General features: G+C 43.3%; 1 protein-coding gene across 2 annotated transcripts in view; it reads left to right on the top strand.

Moving 5' to 3' along the window:
• Positions 1 to 22,547, top strand: part of ELOVL4 (ELOVL fatty acid elongase 4) — a 101,417-nt gene extending 78,870 nt beyond the window's left edge. For both annotated transcript variants that reach the window (XM_084826979.1, XM_084826978.1), the window contains 3 exons: positions 12,884 to 13,055; positions 18,720 to 18,847; positions 20,298 to 22,547. In XM_084826979.1, the coding sequence (XP_084683105.1) occupies positions 12,884 to 13,055; positions 18,720 to 18,847; positions 20,298 to 20,567 (570 nt within the window). In that variant the 3' untranslated portion in view covers positions 20,568 to 22,547. The remainder of the gene's footprint in view (positions 1 to 12,883; positions 13,056 to 18,719; positions 18,848 to 20,297) is intronic.
• Positions 22,548 to 23,026: the final 479 nt, after the last annotated feature.

Genomic DNA, 23,026 nt, shown 5'->3' with positions numbered 1-23,026 from the left:
AACACACTCCAAAACTCTGGATGACTTCACTCAACGGTTTCATGTAGATGTTGAATAGCATGGAGGACAAAACTGACCCCTGCAGAACCCCATATTGGAGAATCCATGGGGCCAAGCAAAATCTCCAAAGTACCACCTTCTAGAGCTGACCATCCAAGTAGGAGTGAAATCACTGCAATGCAAGTACCTTCCACTCCCAACTCAGAAAGTTACTCCAGGAGGATACCATCATCAGTGATATTAAAAGCCACAGAGTAATCAAGGAAAATCAACAGGGTCACACGTTCCCTGTCTCTCTCCCAACATGGGTCATCATACAGGGCAACCAAGGCAGTTTCTGTGCCCAAACCTGGCCATCTTCAGCAGGTCATCTACAGTAATGGACCATTTTTCCACATATGTTGAAGGAAAGGATATTTGAACTTCATGCTCTGAGGTTCCCTTCATTATTCCTGCCAAAGATTATTTTCCTTAGGGGATTGAAAATTGATTGCCAAAAAACCTTCCCCGACTGCTCAATGTATTGATAAAACTTAAGAGTTGCCAGATTGGATTTTAACATGGGCCCTTTCACAGCTTCAAAACAACATGGCAAAAGCAAGCCACCTAATAAAAAAGACAGCTGTGTTGTATTTGGGGGGTGGTGGGGCAGGATGGGGGAAGAAATCAAAGAATATGTACATAAACCTGCCTGCCCACTGCGGTCAACATTTGAGGCCAGGTCTGTGTTCTGCTACCTTTTGAAGACACAGTTGGTAAATATACAACAGCGGACCTTCAGTTGTGGGACCCAGGCTGTGGAACTCCCTTTCCAGAAAGTAGAGTGGACACTTATGAATTGCCAAAGAAAGAAATTCATCACCAAAAAAGAGGACAAAAGGTGTTGCCAACTTGCATAAAATTTGCATATGCTAATTTATATGTATCAATACAATTTATTGCCCAACCAATAAGAGAGGCTCCCCCCCCCTTTCTCCTTCTATAGAATCCTGGGAGGTTTCCTCCTGTGTCTCGACAAAAGCACTCTCCTTCTTTCCCTCCCCCTACATTATTTCCTTATAGCACGCATCGTTACAGGAACACAACTGTAAATCCTTCTCTCTTTTAAAGCTCCCGATGCTGCAATGAGCGAGGCTCCACTTTAACTCCTCCCTTAAAGCTGGCAAAGCACTTCACAGCCTTTAGGAGACACCTGTGAATACTTGAAGCACCCTGGCCCCAACCAGCCCTTTTTCTAATCCCCTTTCTCCTTTCCCCTGAAGCTCCCAATGCTGCAAAGGAATGAAGCTATGAATTAATTACTTCCAAAAAGAAAGGATGTAAACATTAAAGACAAGCCTCATCGAACACAATGGGAGTTACTTCTGAGTAGACACTAATTGATTTGTGCTGGAAAACACAGGACGAGAAACACAGGGACAGGAAATACCCCTTGACCAGGGCCGTGGTGAAAAGCACACCCCTGGGCAGGGCTAGCATACCTGAGGTAAATGCGGGTGTTGGGGCACACAACAACTATACTGTGGAGAACATGACTTAAGGAAAAGAAGCAGACTTAAAGTAGTCTCAGGAGATCTGGTTTTTCCATGAAAAGCTCCAGGGTGGCTGCCACAACGTCATGTGCCTTGAACAACCTTGAAATGGAGCCAGCTCGCAGCAAATCGACCATGGAGACACCACCCTAGAGTTTCAATAAATACCAGGGCCGGCTCTATTATAAATAGTGCCCTGGACAAGAAGTTCCTTTGGTGCCCCACCACCACCAGTGGTCAGCTTTGCAGGGCCACCTAGAGGGTTTATGGGGCCTGGTGAGGTCTGATATTGTGGGCCTTGCTGCTGCCCTCTACAAAGACTGATGTATAAGTGTAGAAAGCTGGGGAGAACATGTGAGAATTCTTGCATGCACAGACTATATCTGAGAATTCTCACCTGCAGTTCCTCCTTGCCCTGAGATGAAGCAGAATGTTAGATGTGCTTAATGTTTTGCCTACGTGGAGATAAGGGAATACGGATCAGGTTGTACTTTTCCAGAGTACCTCCTCCAAATTCCAACCCCCTTCTAGTAAAGCTACTTTCTGCTTCCTGGGGCTCAGTCTCACAGGTCTGCTGGTTGTGGCCTGCAGCTGGTCTTCTCCACTATTTAGTCAGGAAGAATCCCTCCCCTCAGGCCTAGCCTAACACCACTCCTACTCCTATTCTGGGGTAATAGCCACAGAAAATTACTCTCCAATGGCACCTTGCCTGGAAATCTTAGGTGGCATGCACTCACTCACTCACTCCTTGAATTCTGTCCCTGGCAGGCCTGGAGTTCTTCCTGTGCCCAGAACAAGCTACCTGTTCTGCCACAGAATCCCTCCTGAAAGCCTTCTCTTTTCCTTCTCTCCTTGCAACAAACTTTGTAACCGGGGCTACTTGGCCTGCCTGACCAATCTTACGTCACTGCTGCCCAGGCCTAAAGATTTTACCTTAACTTGGTGGGTTTAGATTCCCTTATAGTTGGGCTGCAGGCCTAGCTAATAAGGAGGCCCCTCCCTTACACCTTCCCAAGGATATCTTTTACAGGCAGCTTAAGCCTCAAATTGTTCAGCTTTATGCACAACTATGTAAAATATTTACTTCATCAGGGCTGGGGAGAGGTCCCCTTATGTCACAATTACATGTTGAGATTCAGTGTAATTTCACACTCTAATATACCATATCTTCTTTTTAAGAAAACTTTAAACAAAACACCAAGAATTCTGGTGAGCAGTGTGGCAGGGTCAGGGCAAGGGGCCAAAGCAATTGAGGCAGGGGGGCCCTTGCTTTGTGGGGGCCTGGGGCAAATTTCACACACGCACATACATACACACTGCGCAGCCCTGTATCTTTGCAGTGTTGCCAAGATGTATGGCTTGTATATGGCAAATGACATCAAAGTGGAAATTGGGGAAAAAAATACTTTAAAGCTAATTGAAGGAATAGCATTTTTGTAGTTAGTACCCAAACATTCTGTAGAACCTTGAAAAAAAGGTTACAGATACTTGCTTTTTGCTACCCTAGCTTACTGCAGACAGTACAGGCATCTCTACACCAGCCTTAAATCCTGCATTTAAAATGGGGCTTTCTGCTTCCATTTTAAATGCAGGATCACGACGACTCCCATTTTCACGAGCTTCCTTTTCCCCCACCCCCTTCCCCCTCCTTCTCCCCGTATCTGAGTCTTCCATTGTGTTTCATTGATCTCGCTCCTCTTCTTGCCGCTTTTCTTCTTTTCACAGAGGAAACTGAAGCGGAACACAACAGGGTAATTTGATAGCTCATTATCTGTGATCTATTTAAAAATGGAACAAAGGCCATTTAGTGCAGGAGACGCCTTGAATGATCACAGTGTCCATGTAAAGAGCCCGCAAACTTCCGTGAAGGAGCAATCTCAATTAAAGCTCAGTGTGAAGGAGCTCCATCTTTAAAAAAAACAACACACAGCTACTGAGCTCACCATGGTGCCCCACTCAGCTCTCCTTGGCGCCCCCTCAGTTTGGCACCCAGCTCACCCACCCCTACCGCCAGCGCTGATAAAGACATATCATTCCATGCAAAGTCCTACAGAGTGGCTGTGTCAGTAAAAATTCTGGGAAAGCCAGCTTTCAGTTTTTTTTAAACTTATACTTTTAAAAAGGTTAACGTTGACAGCTGAAAAATTGAATTAGTTAAAAGTTAGCTAAACTTTTAAATTGAATTGAAGTTAAAAGTTAGCTACTTGAACTTTTTAACTAGTTCATTAACTAGTTAATTCCCATGACTGCAAACAGTAATTTTTGCAGACTTTTGTTCAAAAGAGACAAGAGACTAGTTTCCTAAACAATTCTGTGTGTATTCACCTTGTAAGCACAGCCTACAAGTTTCTGTAAGAGCAGCATATTAAAGTTTATAGTACTTACTGTGTAAGTATACATTTTACTTAATAATTTTGGAGACATTTTGTAAATAACAAAAACATTTATTTGATCAGTTATGGAAATGAATACAACGTTCTGCTTTTTATCTTCTCCCAAAAGGTGTTGCCTTCATCAATGCAGTGCTTTTCAGAGTACTTTCTGTATTATAGCTATGATTAGTGGGTGTGAGCTCAGGCCTTGATGTGGGAGATAAATATATGACTATCTGGCCCAGGGGCAAAGCATACATTGAGTAATGTGCATTTTAATACCATTTCTGGTTTATATCTGGGAACTCTTCGCTCTGTAGGCATCACTTTTTCCTTCATCCTCCCTCTTATTTCCTATTATACCAGTCATTACACAGAGATAGATATAGATAGTTACAAATTTACATATAGGCCCTTTCTACATGAGGCATCTATCGTGCGCTCATGATTGATCACTCATAGAAGTTCATGGGTCTGATACACAACGCTGTCACCCTCCAGGGCACCTACCATTCTTTGCAATCTTTATCACTTTTTTTTCATGATGACGAAAGTCCGGCATTTTCCCTCCTCCCGCTATGAACAGCAGTAAACCTATGGTGTACTGATGAAATTGTGCTTTATCACAGATAATACTACAGCGCCATCTAGTGGCTTTATAATGAAACATATAGAACTTGCCCAGAAATGGGGGGGAAGGAAAAAAAACACATGGAAAGCAAACAACTGTAATCCTGCAAGGAATCCAGAAGCAGAAGCCCCAGTAAAGTCGTGGGATTTTAGCTTCATGTAGAAAAGCCCATAGACATAGATATGTAATATAGACTATTTGGCATAACCCAAATCTATATATATCTTAAATTGTCTTCTATAGCATTCAGTTCAAAGTCTCTGAATAATAACTCTCAAATAATATGCTGGGAGGGACCTGCTGATGATAGTTCACAAGGCTGCTAACAAAAAGTATTTGATACAAGCAGGAGAAGGGCATACAATGGCCAGGGAAGGAATCAGACATGTTTTATTTATATCCCATCCTTCCTCCAAAGAACTCAGAGTGGCATATACGGTTCCCCCCAATCTTACTCTCACAATAAGCCTGTGAGCAGGTTATGCTGAAAGAGAGAGTGACAGGCCCAAGGTGACTCAGAGTGACCTTCCTGATCGAGTAGAGAATCAGACAGAGGTTTCCCAGCCACAGTCCAACACTCTTAGCCACTCCATCACACTAGCTCCCACGCTGTTTGTAAACGAAGGCAGTTTCACTGATACCAGTTTTGAAAACCATTGCTACCAAAAGGGTCTGAGGAAAGAGGCAAGAATTCAGAATATATCCTGATAAAGGCTGTATTTAAAAAAATAGCAAAAAGTATTTTCTTTAAATTTGCCAAATCTCCAAGACAGAATTTCCAGAATGTTTTAATGCTGCTTAAATGCCGTGCCAGTGGACTTCTGCTCATGAAACAGATCTTCTGCTTGCTCTCCTCCCCACCAGCAGCCCTCCCCACCCCCAGCACACCTCCCAAATTTGCTCTGGAGGGTCTCCCAACCTTCTGGAGCAGATTGGGAGGTGCTCAGGAGACCTCCAACAGGAAGGGGAAACCTTTCTACCAGCAGTTTCCGTTCTACTGGCAGATGGTCAAGGCTGGATGTTGTTGTTTATTCGGTCAGTTGCTTCTGACTCTTCGTGACTTCATGGACCAGCCCACGCCAGAGCTTCCTGTCAGCCGTTGCCACCCCCAGCTCCCCCAAGGTCGAGTCCGTCACCTCCAGAATATCATCCATCCATCTTGCCCTTGGTCGGCCCCTCTTCCTTTTGCCTTCCACTTGCCCTAGCATCAGCATCTTCTCCAGGGTATCCTGTCTTCTCATTATGTGGCCAAAGTACTTCAGTTTTGCCTTTAATAGCCTTCCCTCAAGTGAGCAGTCTGGCTTTATTTCCTGGAGTATGGACTGGTTTGATCTTCTTGCAGTCCAAGGCACTCTCAGAATTTTCCTCCAGCACCACAGTTCAAAAGCATCTATCTTCCTTCGCTCAGCCTTCCTTATGGTCCAGCTCTCGCAGCCATAGGTTACTACGGGGAATACCACTGCTTTCACTATGCGGACCTTTGTTGTCAGTGTCATGTCTCTGCTCTTAACTATTTTATCAAGATTTGTCATTGCTCTCCTCCCAAGAAGGAAACGTCTTCTGATTTCCTGGCTGCAGTCAGCATCTGCAGTAATCTTTGGGCCTAGAAAGACAAAGTCTGTCACTGCCTCCACGTTTTCTCCCTCTATTTTCCAGTTATCAATCAAGCTGATTGCCATAATCTTGAGTTTTTTGAGGTTTAACTGCAAGCCAGCTTTTGCACTTTCTTCTTTCACCTTCGTCATGAGGTTCCTCAGCTCCTCCTCGCTTTTAGCCATCAAAGTGGTATCATCTGCATATCGGAGATTGTTAATGTTTCTTCCAGCAATTTTAACTCCAGCCTTGGCTTCATCAAGCCCAGCATGTCGCATAATCTGTTCTGTGTACAGGTTGAATAGGTAGGGTGAGAGTATACAACCCTGCCGTACTCCTTTCCCAATCTTAAACCAGTCCGTTGATCCGTGGTCTGTTCTTACTGTTGCTACTTGGTCTTATTCATTCTTGGGTATTCATTGCTAATCCCTAGAACAAAATATCAAGGTAAATATGCATAACAGGGCGGAAAACTGCAACCAACATTTTTTATATTAAAATAACAGATCCAATTTAAAACAACAGAATATAAACATCAAAATAACTAAATCATATACTTAAAAAAAAAAAAGAACAAAACAAGCATAGTCCCAGTTTGGGCATCGTGGCAGCAATTCCTGGGTTGTTTAACCCAGGAATTGCCAGGGACAAGTGGAGAGTGAGCCACATTTACGATTTCAATTAAAAACCCAGGAACTGGGCTGTTTCATGACATGCAAACCTGGAAACTCTGGCTTGTTTATTGATTAAATAATCCAGAGTTAACCCAACAATTGCCCATACTTTGTTGTTGGGTTAACTGTAGGTTGTTTAACTCATAAACAACCAAAAGTTTCTGGGTTCTCACATCACAAAACAACCTAGGAACAATGAGCAAAAAGCGAGCAGAAACGACGAGCGCATGGTTAGCATGCTCCACTCATCCCTGCAATTCCTGAGTTAAAAGAATCCAGGAATTGCCATCGTGACATCTGAACTGGGTCATTGAAACCCATTACCAGAAATCTAAAAAGAGACTAAAACCAATAGTTTTACCAATACAAATAATTATAAATTGATTGGAATAATAATATGAATGACTGTATAAATGGAAAATGTATGAAATCTGACATTATATTATTTATAATTAAATAATATTTTAAAAAAAGAAACACCCAGTAGTTCAAAAGCCAATATCTAAAAGTCATGTCAAAGCCAGCAGTTTTTAAAACCTGCAATTAGCCTTACAGTATCCTCCTCTTCACAGCTACAACGCTGTGAGTTAGGTTGAGCTAAGAGTCTGTGACTGGCTCAAAGTCACCCAGTGAGTTTCCATGGCTGAGTAGGGACTAGAACCTGGGTCCTTCAAATAACCAGGCCCTAAGCCATTTGGGTCAAAAACAGCATTTGAATTGGGTCCAGAAGTATGCCAGCAACTGGTGCAACTGATACAGTAGTGGAGCAACATGTCCCAAGCATCTGCATCTGTACCAGTTGAATTTTCTGAGTCATTTTCCAAGACAGCCCCATGTTCAGCCCATCATAGTAGTCTAGCCTGGTTGTACCTAACTGCGCAGAGAGCTTCGGATATGGGACGGTATAGAAATGTAAGTAGTGGTGGTGGTGGTGGTGGTGGTGGTGGTGGTGATAATGCAGACAAGATTCTAAGCCTACTCTAAGTATCGGGGACAGTACATAAGGAACTGTTTATAACTCTTCCTGTATTTTTTTAACCCTAGAGAGGACTGAATTAAATTGAATAATTGGGTATAACTGGAGTAACTGTTTCGAAAAATGGAATAGACCAGAAACGTTCACCCATTATTTACTATCCCATTGACATCCCTGTTAATAATCCTTTTAATCCAGTATTCTTAAAGGATATAACTTTATTCTTATTGTATATAGTCATAGGGCCAGCCTTAGGGATATGAACCGGGCACCCTCCCAGGGCACCAAACTGAGTTTTGTTGAGTGTACTGCCTGCAGTGGGCTAGGGCAAAGGAAAGCAGTAAGTGTCTTTAACTTTTTTTCCCAAAGTTTAAGAGGTTGTCTGAGTACTGACTGTAAAAATGAACTTCCATCAGTTAGCTTTAAGTATGTTCCTTTTTCAATGTCCAGTTTAGTGTAATTTGTTCTAGATAATAATCAGCAGAATACCGCTTTACTTTGAGACAACGTTACCAAGTGCTATAAGAACTACAAACACTATAAAGGACTATAGATAATAATGGAAGAAATTGTAAGTTGACTAGGGCACTCCTTGCCCAAGGTCCTATTTCTCCTAGGGCCAGGCCCATACACACCCAGTATGTGTAGGATTGTGCTGTTAAATGCTTTATAAAGGTATGCCACCAATAACTGTCCATTTCCTTTGTTATGAAATGCCTTACATCTAATTAAGGATGCAATCCTATCAGTTGCGTCCTCATTGGACAGAAGCTTCTGAGTGTCCATTGCCTTTCCGGGCTGCTGCCAGCAGGGCAGGAGGAGTTATGGAGATCATTTTCGCCTGTCCATTGCCTTTTGTTTTGTTTCCCCTCTAGACTTCCCCTTCTGAGTCCAACTAGCAGAGGCATGCTGGTGGGGGCAGAGCTGGAGAGGCCATAGGATTTCTCATATCCTGGCCTCTCCTCCCCTCCCCGCCCACTGCAACGCCCCCTTTCAGACCTCTCTGAGGTCCTCCAAGATCACTTTTGCAACCTCATAATGTAGGCACCACAGTTCTTTCCACAGTGGCTGCAAGGGGGTGGGGGAATGGGCCTGGGGAGGGATTGGATTCTGGAGTCCGCCTTCCAAGGTCGTAGCAGTGTCTATGGCCTCAGAGAGGGGACTCCAAAGAATCTTATTGTGTCTGGGATGTTCTCCTGGGACATTTACTTCAAAGCATAAAGAAAATGAAATGTGTGATACATGTTGTTGGGACAAACAGAGTGAACATAGACCACACTTTAGCTTTTGTAGGATGACCAGGGGGGGATCTTCACAACAATGGAATGAGAAGCGTGTTGGAGTATTATCCGAATATTCATGAAATTGGCTTTGGTCCGTCAGGGACACATGAAGCAAGAAAAGCCAAGTGTACTGTACCTTTAAAATCTGGTTTTCACAGGTCACACAGCGCTTGAAAAGAACATACTTCCTGGTTTGGTGGGAGGAGTAGAACTGAACATCATCAAACTGGCACGGGCTGGACAACCAATGAGAGAGTCTTGTTTGCTGCCCCTGTCCGGGCTCCCCCCTGCTACTACGTTATTATGAATGGAGAGCAACTAATTCACAGTTCTGAAGGCTCCCCCCTGCTACTACATTATCTCCCTCCCGCTTTTCCCCAATGTGTGTGCTTTTGCCTTGAGAAGCCCAAATCTCCAATTCTCCAGTGCAGCATCTGAAGGCTCCCACTGAGAGCATCCCACCCACCCCAATTTTGCCCCATTCCAGCAAACTGTTGGGGAGTTATTGCTCTTACCCCATTTTCTCCATGTGCCCAAATTTCCCTGAAGAAGCCAAAATCCTGCGGAGATATTGCTTCCACACACACCCTTTCTCCTTCTCCCTGATCACAGGGAGAAGCTTCCTGATCCCAAATGATAGCTAGTGCAATAAGGCTCTTCACATCAGAGGAGGGACTTTACATAACAACACAGAAACCACTTTACAATGCATCAGAGAAGCGATTTAACAGAGCATCAAAATAGCGATTTAACTGAAGCAAAAGAGCATTCTAGGACTTTCTTGTGTTGGAGAGGCAGATGAGTTACTGAAGTTAGCCTTTAACCCTTTAGTGAGTTTCCTTGACTCCGTATGCATTGAGATATGTTAAAGATTCATTGTAGGGGAGAGAGATTTAGTTCTTACTTCTGAGTAAACATGCACAGAAGGGAAGAGCTATACAGAGATTCTCATCCAGCATTAAATAAGTTAAATATTCACTGCAGGGGAGCTAGATTTATTTATTTTATTTATGAGTAAACATGCACAGAAGGAGGGATATGTTAAAGATTAAAAGCAGGCTAGGTAAGGTGAATGAGTGTTCCCACTAGTGCGGTTGCTGCTGCACTCCTGGGGTCTTTCTCAATGGGAAAAACTACTTAGACTGGGAAACAAGAGGGAATGGGGCATCCCACCCCCTTGACCATATCACTACCAGGTCACAGAGACACACCAAGGAAAACATGTGGGGGGACATAGCACACTGTGGGCAAAGCCCCATGGGAGCCACATTTTAGGGGAAAGACACGGTAGAAGCACAGAAACTGCACCTTTTCACGAGGAAAGTGGCAGCTTTGATGTGGATTGGCGACAACATCATGTGTCGCAAATGTCCTCAGAGTGCCCCCCCTCTGCAGTAGATCCTCTGAAGATTGGCCCCTGGTGCAGAGGACGTAGTCTTTCTGCAAAGGGACTTGCTTGCTGCTTTTTAAAAAGAAAATCTGGAAAGAGTACACATCAGTGCTGGAAACATGGGACACATATTCTTTTTTTAAAAAGGAAAAGCTTCACAAAATAGATGGATGTCACATTTTTTTAAAGGGCTGAATGAGGCTCTTGTAGTTTAGTACTGCAACAGTGGTACACTCGGCTTCTGGCAAAATACAACAGGACAAAACCTAAAGATCATAAAACAGCCAAAGCTGAGGGAGAGGCTTGTGTCACTGATCACTACAAAACATGTTATCTAGACGGTGTCCATGACACTTGTGCATCCACATTCCACAAAGTACTCATAATCACAGTTGACTACAAAAGTTGTCAGTTCCACAGTTCCTATCAACAAAAATGGCAGTATGGGTGCTGGGAAACAGCACTTGTACCTTCAAGAACAACCTCTGGATCCCTCATATTGGTTGTGCTATAAAGTGCTCATTTGGAAGGCCCATGTATGAGCACTTGACATCCTTTAAAACATTCCACTGAGTTCTAGGACTTGGTGGACATGAATGTCCTGCTTTAATCAGAAATCAGTGTGAATCTTGTGGTATTCTGAGATTTGCTTTAAACCTGCATTTCCCTTTTCTGAACAAGAATCCTTTTTAACCTGTGCCGAGTACCACTGTTTTGATTGGTCATCTGTGATGAAGAAAATGAGGTGTGGTATGTGTTTTTCTTCCACACATTCTAATATGTGATAAAGGTTTTGCAGTAACATTGAGGGGACTGAGTGCCTGTATTAGTAATCTGTAGCAGGTGACGTTGAGTGTGGGAGGCATTCTCCTATGCTGTAGAGCAGGGATGGGGAGCCTCTGGTCCTCCAGATGTTATTGCACTCCAGCTGCCACCAGCCACAGCCAGTATGGTCAATGATCAAGGGTGATGGGAGTTGTAGTCCAATAATATCTGAAGGGCTATGGATTCCCTAACCCTTCATAGAGTCTGAGAACTCAAGTTGTCTTTTAAGGAACAGCTTGTATTCCCTACTTTTTCTCCAGGGTTTTCAGATTCTATGTTTAAGGTTCCTGGTTAGTTTTCCAAGTGTTATTTATATACAGGGTGTTTCAAAAAGATGGACCTGATTTGAAATCGCTATATCTATGCAACCACGAACCGCCCATGAATGAAACTCTTACCACTTGAAAGGGTGGGAAATGATTACCGCTAGATGCCTCTCTCAGCGCACAAACAGCCGCTAGCCTCAGTCATTCGCTAGATGGCAACCCCACAACACAAGGCGTTTTGCGTTCTGCCGTTCAGCAAGACTGAATCCACAATTGCGGTGCAGCGTGCGTTTCAATGGCGTTTTGGCATTGATCCGCTAATGCCAAAGAGCATTTGTCGTTGGTACCGACAATTTGAAGGAAACAGGCTATTTATGTAAGGGGAAGAGCACAGGGCGACCATGCGCTCCAGAGGAAAACGTGAGAAGAATTCAAGAGAGTAGCCTGCGCAAGTCCACTCGTCGTGCCAGCTGAGAACTTGCGATCTCTCATACGACTGTCTGGCGTGTGTTAAGGCGACGTTTAATCATGAGGCCATATCGGTTGCAAGTTCTCAGCTGGCACGACGAGTGGACAGTGCCAAAACGCCGTTGAAACACACGCTGCACCGCAATTGCAGATTCAATCTTGCTGAACGGCAAAACGCCTTGTGTTGCGGGGTTGCCATCTTGCGAATGACTGACGCTAGGGGCTGTTTGTGCACTGAGAGAGGCATCTAGCGGTAATCATTTGAAACTCTATGCCCCACCCTTTCAAGTGGTAAGAGTTTCATTCATGGGCGGTTCGTGGTTGCAGAGATATAGCAATTTCAAATTGGGTCCATCTTTTTGCAACACCCTGTGTTTTTAAAGTTTTAAATATTTGCAGGCAGGGGTTTGTTTGTTTTTAATGTCATGTTTTGGTCTGTTCCATATAGGAAGACCATATAATGCATACATAAAACTTGTACTCCATTTATTTGTAGACTAAGGACTCTGTATATTGCCAGAATGAACTGGAAGGAGTTTAAGGGTGGAATCTTGCTCCAGCCCATATCATTGAGAAGCTCTGCCTTTAATCCTGTGCAATCAGGGATCCCATGGAGGACTGTAGCCATGTTCAGATTACAACTATTCTTCCAACCTTCCCCGTCAACATGGGGAGAGAGCAGAGCTGGCAGGCACATCCCTGCCTGCACTCCAGTGATACAAATGTTGAACTCCTGAAGAGGGCTAACACCCCATAGCAACAGAATGTCAAAAATGTGGGGGGGGGGGCTTCAGAGTAACAGGACACCAGGCTAGGTGATACTTCAGTCTGACCCAATATATGATTTCTTACATTATTATTTCTATGTTACAGATAGCAGGGGCTTTATGGTGGTACTTCGTATCAAAAGGAATTGAGTATCTGGATACAGTATTTTTCATCCTAAGAAAAAAATTTAACCAAATCAGTTTTCTACATGTCTATCACCATTTCACTATGTTCACTTTGTGGTGGATTGGCATAAAATGGGTTGCAGGCGGACAAGGTGAGTAATCTCAGACAAGGAACAGAAAGTGAAACTTATCTTAGAAGTGAATATTCATTTTGATACTCATATGTAAATACTTTTCCTGCTATAGCAATAGGATAAGTGTGTGTTTATTTTTGGAATGTTGAATTTAAAAGGGACATCTTTCCTTCTCTGGGAAATGAGGGGGAGGAAATAAATGTATGACTGTAGTCCTAGAGATTATGAAATCTTTTCTACATGGGCATAATGTTATGATTCAGATTTTGCATGCATGTTCTTCTTTTTGTGTTTTAAGTTTGCTCACTGTATGAAGCAATGCACAGGTGTGCCCTGCTTGAGCTAGAATTCTGCAACCACAAAACAGATAGAATTGTGGATTGTGTGTTGCTTTATCCAGCATATTTCCATAGTGATTAAGGGTGCAATCCTGTTCTTGTTTAGACAGAAAAAAGTCCTACAACTCCCAGCATTCCCCAGCTAGCCAATATTTTCTGTCTAAACATGCATAGGATTGCACCCTAAAGGATTTACGGCCTATGTTTGCCCATTTTATTCAGAATTAGGTCCTAATAATTTTAGTGGGGCTTGCTACCTTGGATTGCTACCTTCTCCCTTCCTCCCTCTCTCTCTCTCTCTTTTACCAGACAACAGTTTTAAGCCTAGCCATAAATGTGTATCATCTCACTCTATACATAGAAATTGTTTACTAAAGATACAATACAGAACCCTGTCCTTTTGTTTTGTTCATTTTTTACTCACATTAATTCATTCTATAAATCTCCCTTTCCTGTACCACAATGGTTCTAACCTTGATATGGATAAGTTCTTCAAAGAACCTCTTCTTCAAATGCACCTCTATAAACAACCCTTATCGGGTGAGAACAGGATAAGCTTCTTCTTTCCTAACCGAGATATTGCCACTGCCCCTTTGCAAAATGGTTTTGGTTTGGGGTTTTCTTTTGTTCTTCATCATGTCAGACTGCATAATTGGATTTTCTTGCTATTCATTTCAAAATTCTGTGCACAGGCTGCAATGCCTAAAAGTAAGTTCCCTTGATTGCATTGTAAGAGCGCAATCCTATCGAGAGAGGCAGCTGCCTTTGAACTCAGAGGTGACCACCTATCCAAAGCAGGGCAGAAGACGCATGGAGAGGATCGTTCCTTCCGCACTTCTCCTGCTCTGCTTTTTCTGAGGCTGTCTAGCTGTGGGAGCATGGAGCGGGGAGGGAGGCTTCTGTACGACACATTGGATGTGTCATACAGGCAGCTACGCTCTCCCCGCCCCAGAATGCCCCCAGCCATGCCCCTTTCCGGTCACTCCGCACTCCTCTTGCTAGCGTGGAGGGTGGAGCTGTTCCATGCTGCCTTTGAGGTTCTCTGGGAAGCGACCTTGGAGCGCAGGCTCCAAGGTCCCAGAAAATGGCATATCCTATGGCCGTCTAGCCACTGTCTAGCAGCCATAGGATTGCTCCCTCCATTGATAAGATTTATTATCTAAGTTGAAATGCACTAGTGAGATTCATTATTTCTGTATTTGTATTACAAAAGATATCATTTAATAGTCAATATACAATATAGTTGAGCCATGGATAAAATTGTTGTTGTTCAGTCGTTAAGTCGTGTCCGACTCTTCGTGACCCCATGGACCATAGCACGCCAGGCCTTCCTGTCCTGTGCTCTCTCCCGGAGTGTGCTCAAGTCCATATTCATTGCATCGGTGATGCTATCTAGCCATCTCATCCTCTGCCGTCCCCTTCTCCTTTTGCCTTCAATCTTTCCCAGCATCAGGGTGTTTTCCAGGGAGTTTTCTCCTCGCATTAGGTGGCCAAAATATTGGAGCTTCAGCTTCAGTATCTGTCCTTCCAATGAGCAGTCAGGGTTGATTTCCTTTAGGATGGACTGATTTGACCTCCTTGCAGTCCAGGGGACTCGTAAGAGTCTTCTCCAGCACCACAGTTCGAATGGATAAAATACAAGGATACAAATTGACCAAAAATTGCAATCCCTTTTGTGAACTCCTAAAAATTAAAATTCATATTATTACTGTGCCAGTATATTCTGCTCTGTTAATTTAATATCTAAGAGCCCAGCCTTGTGAGCCTCTGTGCTGGCACAGCAGTCTATAAAATATGATTTAGGAAGACAGACATGAGAGCAGACAATTAGGAGCTATGGCTGCAGCTATTGGTACTGCTATGCTGATGAATGATAATTTTGCAAGCAGGAGTGGGCCCTGTAGCCTTTCACAACTTGTATGCCAACCTCCCTTCCCACTAGAAACTGCACATATGGTTGGTGCAGGCTTGTAAGAGTTTATGAGACCCATCCTGTAGTCCAAAAAGACCCACAGGATTTCATGCAAGGGGGCTGGCATTGAGAACACAGTGGTGCTGCAGCAGGGACCTAATTTAGATTGCAAGCTTCTTGGGACAGGAACTTCTTATTTTCTTTTGTTTTATTTTCCTTCACATTATTGTGACAACACAGTACAAATAAGAATATAGGATGCAATCCATTGTCCTAACACAGGTGCAGCGCTTGCACATGGAAGAAATGACAAATGGCTTAATAGACCCCTGATTCCCAACCACCTAGCATGAGCACATACTTGCTGGGCCATCATAGAGTTCAGGAGCTCTGTACGTGCCTCCCATATCTACATCTAATCCTCCTTTTCTTGCAATTGGGCAAACAGGGTGGCTGAGTGGAAATATGGGAGGTACACACAGACTTCCTGATCCTAGGAATGACCAAGCATGCTGTTTTTGCACATACTCACTAATGGGGGAGGGGATAGGATTCTATAGGTCAGGGGTGGGGAAACTGTTTAGCCCCTGGGGATCTCTCTTTGGCTCATCCCCCTGGGACTGGATGATGTCAGGAGCAGACCTTGCCTCAAAAGCCCTGTCCCCTGACGTCATAGGAGAGTTTCTCCATGCAGAGAAAGGCACAACAAAACTGCTTCTAACCCATGCCAGGCAGGAGGAATTGCTCCATGCCTTTCTCTGTATGGAGAAAAAGACAGTCCCTCTCAACAGTATCTACTGTTACAGGTAGCATTTCTCTACTACTGGGAGAGGAACTCCCCCACTATTGTCTCCAGTCATTGATTGGGGATAACAGCAGAGTTTCCTCTACAAAAAATCTGCCTTACTCTACCACTGGGACAGGCAGCAGGGCCTTTCCAAAGTTTGCTGGAACTCCACAGGCCGGAAATTCATGATCCTTGCTATAGGCCTTGATAGTCCATCTGTGTGCCAATATAGCTCCAGTGCAAGGATGGAAGTTACTTGTATGATCTCCCCCCCAAAATAACTCAGTAAATATATGTCTGAAATAGAGAGCCATTTCCTTTGTTTACTCCCATGACTAGGCCTGTTAAGTTCTGGACATTGATACTCACTGATGCAACTAAATGTGTAAGAAGAATCAAAGCTGAGAATTCAGCTTTATTGATTGATTTTATTTGATTTATTTAATTTCTATACCGCCCAATAGCCGAAGCTCTCTGGGCGGTTCACAAAAACTAAAACCAAACAACACACAATAAAACAATTTAAAATATATAGAACATTAAAACCACAATATAACAATACGACCACAATAAAACCTAGCAGCAGTACAGGAGTTTAAAATACAGGTTTAAAACAGCAAAGATAAAAATTTAGAAAGCTAAAATGCCTGGGAAAATAAAAAGGTCTTCACCTGGCGCCGAAAGGAGTACAATGTAGGTGCCAGGTGAACCTCACTAGGGAGCTCATTCCAGAGCCGAGGTGCCACAACAGAAAAAGCCCTCCTCTAGGGGTGGACGAAAGTCACTTACCTTTTCTCGCAGCTTGTTCGCGGTGGGGGGGAGCGCTTCGCTGCTCCCCCCGCGAAGTTCAGGCCGGGGGGGGAGGCTTCCCGCCTCGCCCGGCCGAAATTCAGGCCGGGGGGGGAGGCTTCCCACCTCGCCCGGCCGAAATTCAGGCCGGGGAGGAAGCGCCTCACCTCGCCCGGCCGCGAACGCGAAAGTAAAAACAAAAAACGCCCCCTGATAGGCTACGTGACGATTCACGTAGCCTATCACGGCTAGATCTGCAAAGTCAGCCGTGATAGGCTACGTGAATCGTCACGTAGCCTATCACGGGTAACTTTAAAAAAAAAAAGCGCGTACACGAATGGCGGCCCCCATAGGGAGCCGCCATTCGCGTTCCTTATTTGGTCGCTGTAGTCTACGTAAATCTTTACGTAGACTACGGCGAAAATAAGGGCAACGCTATTTGCGTTGCCCTTATTTTCGCAGTAGTCTACGTAAACATTTACGTAGACTACAGCGACCAAATAAGGAACGCGAATGGCGGCTCCCTATGGGGGCCGCCATTCGCGTACGCGCTTTTTTTTTTTTTAAGTCACCCGTGATAGGCTACATGACGATTCACGTAGCCTATCACGGCTGACTTTGCAAATCTTGCCATGATAGGCTACGTGAATCGTCACGTAGCCTATCAGGGGACGTGTTGTTGTTTTTTTCTTTCATTGCAATGGCAGGGGCGGCAGCCGGTCGAAAGACCGGCTGCCGCTCCCGCCCCGCTCGAACACCGGACGAACTGCCAGCCGGACCCGCCGCCGGGAGGGACATTCAGGGAAGGTAAGTCCCGTCCCGGGGGGGGCGGGGGGGGCGGAGGATTTCTCCCCGAAACTTGTTCGGGGGGCCGAACACGTTGGCGCTCGGCCCCCCGAAGTTTCGGGGAGAAATTCTCCGCCATCCCTACCCTCCTCCTAGTAGCCACCCGCCTCACTTCCTTTGGCAGGGGCTCACGGAGAAGGGCCGCTGATGATGATCTTAAGGTCCGGGCAGGCACATATGGGAGGAGGCGATCCTTCAGGTAACCTGGCCCCAAGCCGTTAAGGGCTTTGAATGTTAACACCAGCACTTTGAATCGGGCCCGGAAATGGACTGGCAGCCAGCGCAGCTGGAAAAGTACTGGCGTAATATGAGCTCGCAGGCCAGTCCCTGTTAACAATCTTGCTGCCCTATTTTGGACCAGCTGAAGCTTCCGGACCGTTTTCAAAGGCAGCCCCACGTATAACGCATTGCAGTAATCCAGACGAGAAGTTATCAGAGCATGGATAACTGTAGCTAGGCTATCTCTGTCCAGATAAGGGCGTAGTTGGTATACCAGCCTAAGCTGATAAAAAGTGCTCCGTGCCACTGAGTTCACCTGTGCCTCAAGTGACAGTTCTGGATCCAAGAGCACCCCCAAACTACAAACCTGATCCTTTAGGGGGAGTGCAACCCCCTCCAGAACAGGTTGAATATCACCTAGCCGGGCAGACGAACCACCCACTAACAGTACCTCCGTCTTGTCTGGATTGAGTTTCAGTTTATTAGCCCTCATCCAGTCCATTACCGTGCCCAGGCACTGGTTCAGAACAGCCACTGCCTCACCTGGTTTTGATGAGAAAGAGAGGTAGAGCTGGGTGTCATATAGCTGAATTGATTATATATGTTAATTTCCCATATTTTATATTTAGAACTGAAAATGTTTTCCCTCTGTAAATGCTACACCCTAAATCATTGTAATCCACTATGAAACCAAATGATTTAAACTTTGTTTTAATGTGTAATAGAAATAAAGAGAATATAATGATATTAACGTTCCTGTAACTTACGAATATTTTTTTTCCTCTCAACAGCGTTTTTTGGAGCTCAAATTAATGCTTTTATTCATGTTATTATGTATATGTACTATGGACTAGCTGCTTGTGGCCCAAAATTCCAGAAGTACCTTTGGTGGAAACGATACTTAACCATAATGCAGCTGGTAAGTAATGTTTCTTTTTCAAACTATTATATATGGTGGGCATTTAAAACCTACTAGAAGTGTAGCATTAGAAGGATCATCATACACACCACACCTCTGAAGCAGGTTCCTTTGTACTCATATCACCCCATCCAGATTATTGTAGATCTGGAAGGGCAATAAGGAATAAAAACGGAGTTCTGAGCCAGAATGGTGTAGGAAAAGAAATAGAATTATGCATAAAGCATCTAGTAATAGCTCTAAGAAATGTGCATCAGCTAGAACATTTCTTCCTTACATAATATCTTAAAATAATTATGTAGAAACAACCTGCATGTTAATTGGTTGAAAATATTCTTGCTGATCCAGTGATTACACCATGCACACAGCATGGAATAACTTGTCTTACACATGCAAACCTTCTCTGGATTCCACTCTGCGGGCTTACAAAGACCAGATTCAGAAGGCTGCCCTCTGTACCTGTTGGTCCTTGCTGGATATTGCTATGTATGGGCAAACAAAAAAGTCTGAGCAGTTTGAGGAAGGTGATCCACTGGCCACATATAAACAGAGTTTAAAATGAGGTGACCTATTTGACCCCCACATTTTATGTAGATCATAGATTTTCAGTCAGAATCCTTTCCTATCCACAGCTATTTTAAAATAATGAAGTCTCAACACAAGAAAATATGTTAGGATGTTGCAATAAATAAAGTCAGCAAGCTTGAATTTAACCTTAGCTGGACTTTCTGTTATAGATGTAGGGCAGTATCCTAGCAGGCCATTGCACGAGCAGGGGCCACCGCTGATTCCATTCTGCAAGCAATACCCAGCACCTGCACAGTGGGGATTCAGCACTCCCTCTGGAAGCCCCGAAACTAGTGAAATGCTCACTTCTGGATCAGGAGAGGTAGGTAGAGTTCCCTTATGCGAGCTCTACTGACCTGCTCTGTTACAGAAATTAGTGTTTCTGCTCTTTTCCAGTTCCTAGAGGAAGCACTGGATCCCTGTTGCACAGGCGGTGGGTGCTGCTAGCAGAACAGAATCGGCGGTGGCCCCCACTTGCACATTGTCCCATTCTGCCCCGTACTAAAATAGTTTTCCTTGGTCATAAGTAAAAGTTACAGAGATGATGAAGCTTGGCTTATGGTGAAGGATGTCCATGCTTTCATGTGGAAATCATTGTTTGGAATGCATAGCACAGGCATCTGAGTAGCTGTTGGTCATTAATGCAGTTCAGTTTCTATAAGTAGCAGATGCATGTCCTTTTTTTACCACAATAGCTACTGTCATTTTACTGTGGAACTTTTGTAATGGTTTAGAAAGTATACCTTCTGTTTTCCAGTTTTCCCTGTTTTTCTTTCAAGTCTATTATTAATGTTCAGATATGTTTTCAAAATAAATTATGAAATGAAATCTAACAGAAGCATATGAATCAAGGCCTTTGACATTCTGTTTTTCTACTTTTCAGATACAGTTCCACGTGACTATCGGCCACACAGCCATGTCTATTTATATTGATTGTCCCTTTCCCAAGTGGATGCACTGGGGTGTCATTTTCTATGCTACCACTTTCATTGTCCTGTTTGGTAACTTCTACTATCGGACATACAAGATGCCCAAGCAACCAGTAAAGAATGGCAAGATTGCCAATGGTGTTGTGGCAAATGGTATAAGCAAACCAGAAAACGGTCTAGTTGTGGAAAATGGAAAAAAGCAGAAGAAAGCAAAAGGAGAGTAACTTGATCCAGGCCTTAACCATTGTTGGCAGTGAGGAGTCTCCCATTTGGTTGTAAAAGAGAAAGAAACATCCTATCCATACCAATTGACCTTTAGGTAATTGAAGAGATAGAAAACATTATTTATGAAGATTGTTTTAACAACAACCCTTCAACTTAAAATGTCTATTGTAATTATGTAATTATTAAGACTATCATGATTTCTTTGTAAACTTTTAGACTGCTGGTGTTGGAAATGTAAGAAAAAAGTACTGAAATAACATATACTGTTGGTCCAGTGGTTAATATTACAATTAACCAAGGATACAATTGACCTTTTGAAGCAGACATTTCTTTGAAAAAACAAATAATTAAAACATGTGTTGGGGGTAGGGTGGGAGGGTTGCCCATTTTTTTCAGTGTAGTCTCTTAGACTAGATTATGCCCTAATTTTTCTATCACGTCTGCTACAACTTCTCCTATTGTGTGGAAATACACCTACCTCTTCAAATAACATTTAACATCACATACTAATTTCTGAAATATGGACTCAGTCCAATATAAATCTTGTTTTATGCTAATTAGAGAAAATGTTTGCCTCTCATTGACAAAATATCCTTTTTAACTAATTCTTCCTCTAAAATATTTGAAAGTCTTTGTTTGAAACAAAGGACAAACCATGGTCTGGCTCCGAGACCATCCCTAAGATGTAACTTGTCTCCAATTGCAAGAAACCCATGACGCTAATGCTCATTAAAATGGTTGGATGTTATATTGAAGGGAACAAAGGACAGAACTTTTGCTAATGGCCTACTTATTTAGTGCAGGGCATGTTAACTATAAGGAGAGAAAAAATCAGTATAAAGTGTCTTGCAGTTGAAAGCCCCCATCCATCAATAGGACTCAAGTTAGTCATGACTAAGGGCTTCTCCACACCAGGCTTTTTATCCCGCAACTTTACTGGGGCTTCTGCTTCCAGATTCTTTGCGGGATTAAGGTTGGCTCCTTCACACAAACTTCCTGGTTTTTTCCAGGGATTGCCTTTATCTACAAGTTCTATATGTTTCATTATACAGCCACTAGATGGTGCTGCTGTTATAGCGCAACTCCATTTACAGGGACAAATTCAAATTGCGTTTTTTTATTAGCTCGTTATTCCCATTTCAAATAAAGCCAAGGAAATGGTTGGAAAACATGGGAGAGGCCCTGAGAGGGTGACTACATCATGTAAAGGACCTGCAAACTTCCGTTAGTAACCAATCTTGATCACAGGATAAAAATCCCGTGTTGAGAAGCCCTAACTTTTTCCATTGGATTCAATGGGACTTATTTGTGATTAACTTTAGCCAAATTGGGCTCAAGTGCTTACATGCCATGAGCAAATGCACCACGGATGTATTGTTGTGAATGGTTTACTCACAAGATGGTCTTGCTTCTTAGTACTGTAATACATAGAGACTCATGAATTGTTTAAACAGGCAGTGTGTATACACGCACACTCACTATTGATTGTTCTTGCAATCATGTCACTGCAAGGGCAATATTGGCTGTTAAGATTCTACTCCTTCCATACTAGCTCTTAAGTCTAATTTCCATGGCTGTTCAACTCATCTTTCCCTCTGCTTCACCATTATGGATTCTCTCTAATGCTTATTGTCAGTGTACCTCAAGCTCCTTTCTACCATGAACTGGATACATTTTATTGTACTATGTGAAGAAAGTACAGTAAGAATTCTTGATTTGCACAGCCTTGGAAATTGATGGAGAGGCAGCATGATTTGCTCTAACTTGGAGTGACTTTGAGGCCGAGCTGGAACTAGAACCGAGGAGGTCTTCAGATTTCTTTGCTCTGACTACTAGAGCCATTCTTAGATATTTATAAGAAACAGACCTCACTGGCCATGTATTTTATATCATGAAATAAAGCTAGTTGAGACAGAAGCTCATAAAATATTCTCTTTTACTTTAACCCATCTTGTATTGTCTAAAATAAACAATAGGACAACAAACCCACATATTTCCTGATATTTACTATGTCTGTGACTTAATGTTTTTACCCGAAACTCTAATTTTCAATCCAAAACATAATTGGAAAAGTTATTAATATTTTGGCATTGAGCACAGTTACAAGTGAATGTGGTAGGCAGAAGTTAACATAGTAGGCTGCTCTCCAAAAGTAAGCCAAACTGGAGGATGAAATAATATCCTGGCCCTAAGCCCATGGCAGAGGGAGTTAGCCTCATTGAACACAGTGAGACTTGGTTATGAGTAAACATGTATAGGATTGCATTCTTCGATTCCACAGTAGATATATTGGATCTTAATTGGTCTGGGACCATTAACTAACTTTTTTTGCTTAGTTTTGTTCCCTTTGTGCGATCGAAAGGGGAGCATAAAGGTGGGCAACTAACATCTTAAGACATAATAAACTGAAATTCTGTTGGTTTCAACGGGGTAGAATTAAGCACGTGCTTTATTCTTC

Source organism: Heloderma suspectum, chromosome 1, assembly GCF_057233095.1.
Source record: "Heloderma suspectum isolate Gila_16-S chromosome 1, 16-S_ref, whole genome shotgun sequence".
NCBI classification, from domain to species: domain Eukaryota; kingdom Metazoa; phylum Chordata; class Lepidosauria; order Squamata; family Helodermatidae; genus Heloderma; species Heloderma suspectum.
The sequence above is the reverse complement of the archived record's forward strand: the minus strand, read 5'-3'. Positions and strand labels throughout refer to the sequence as shown.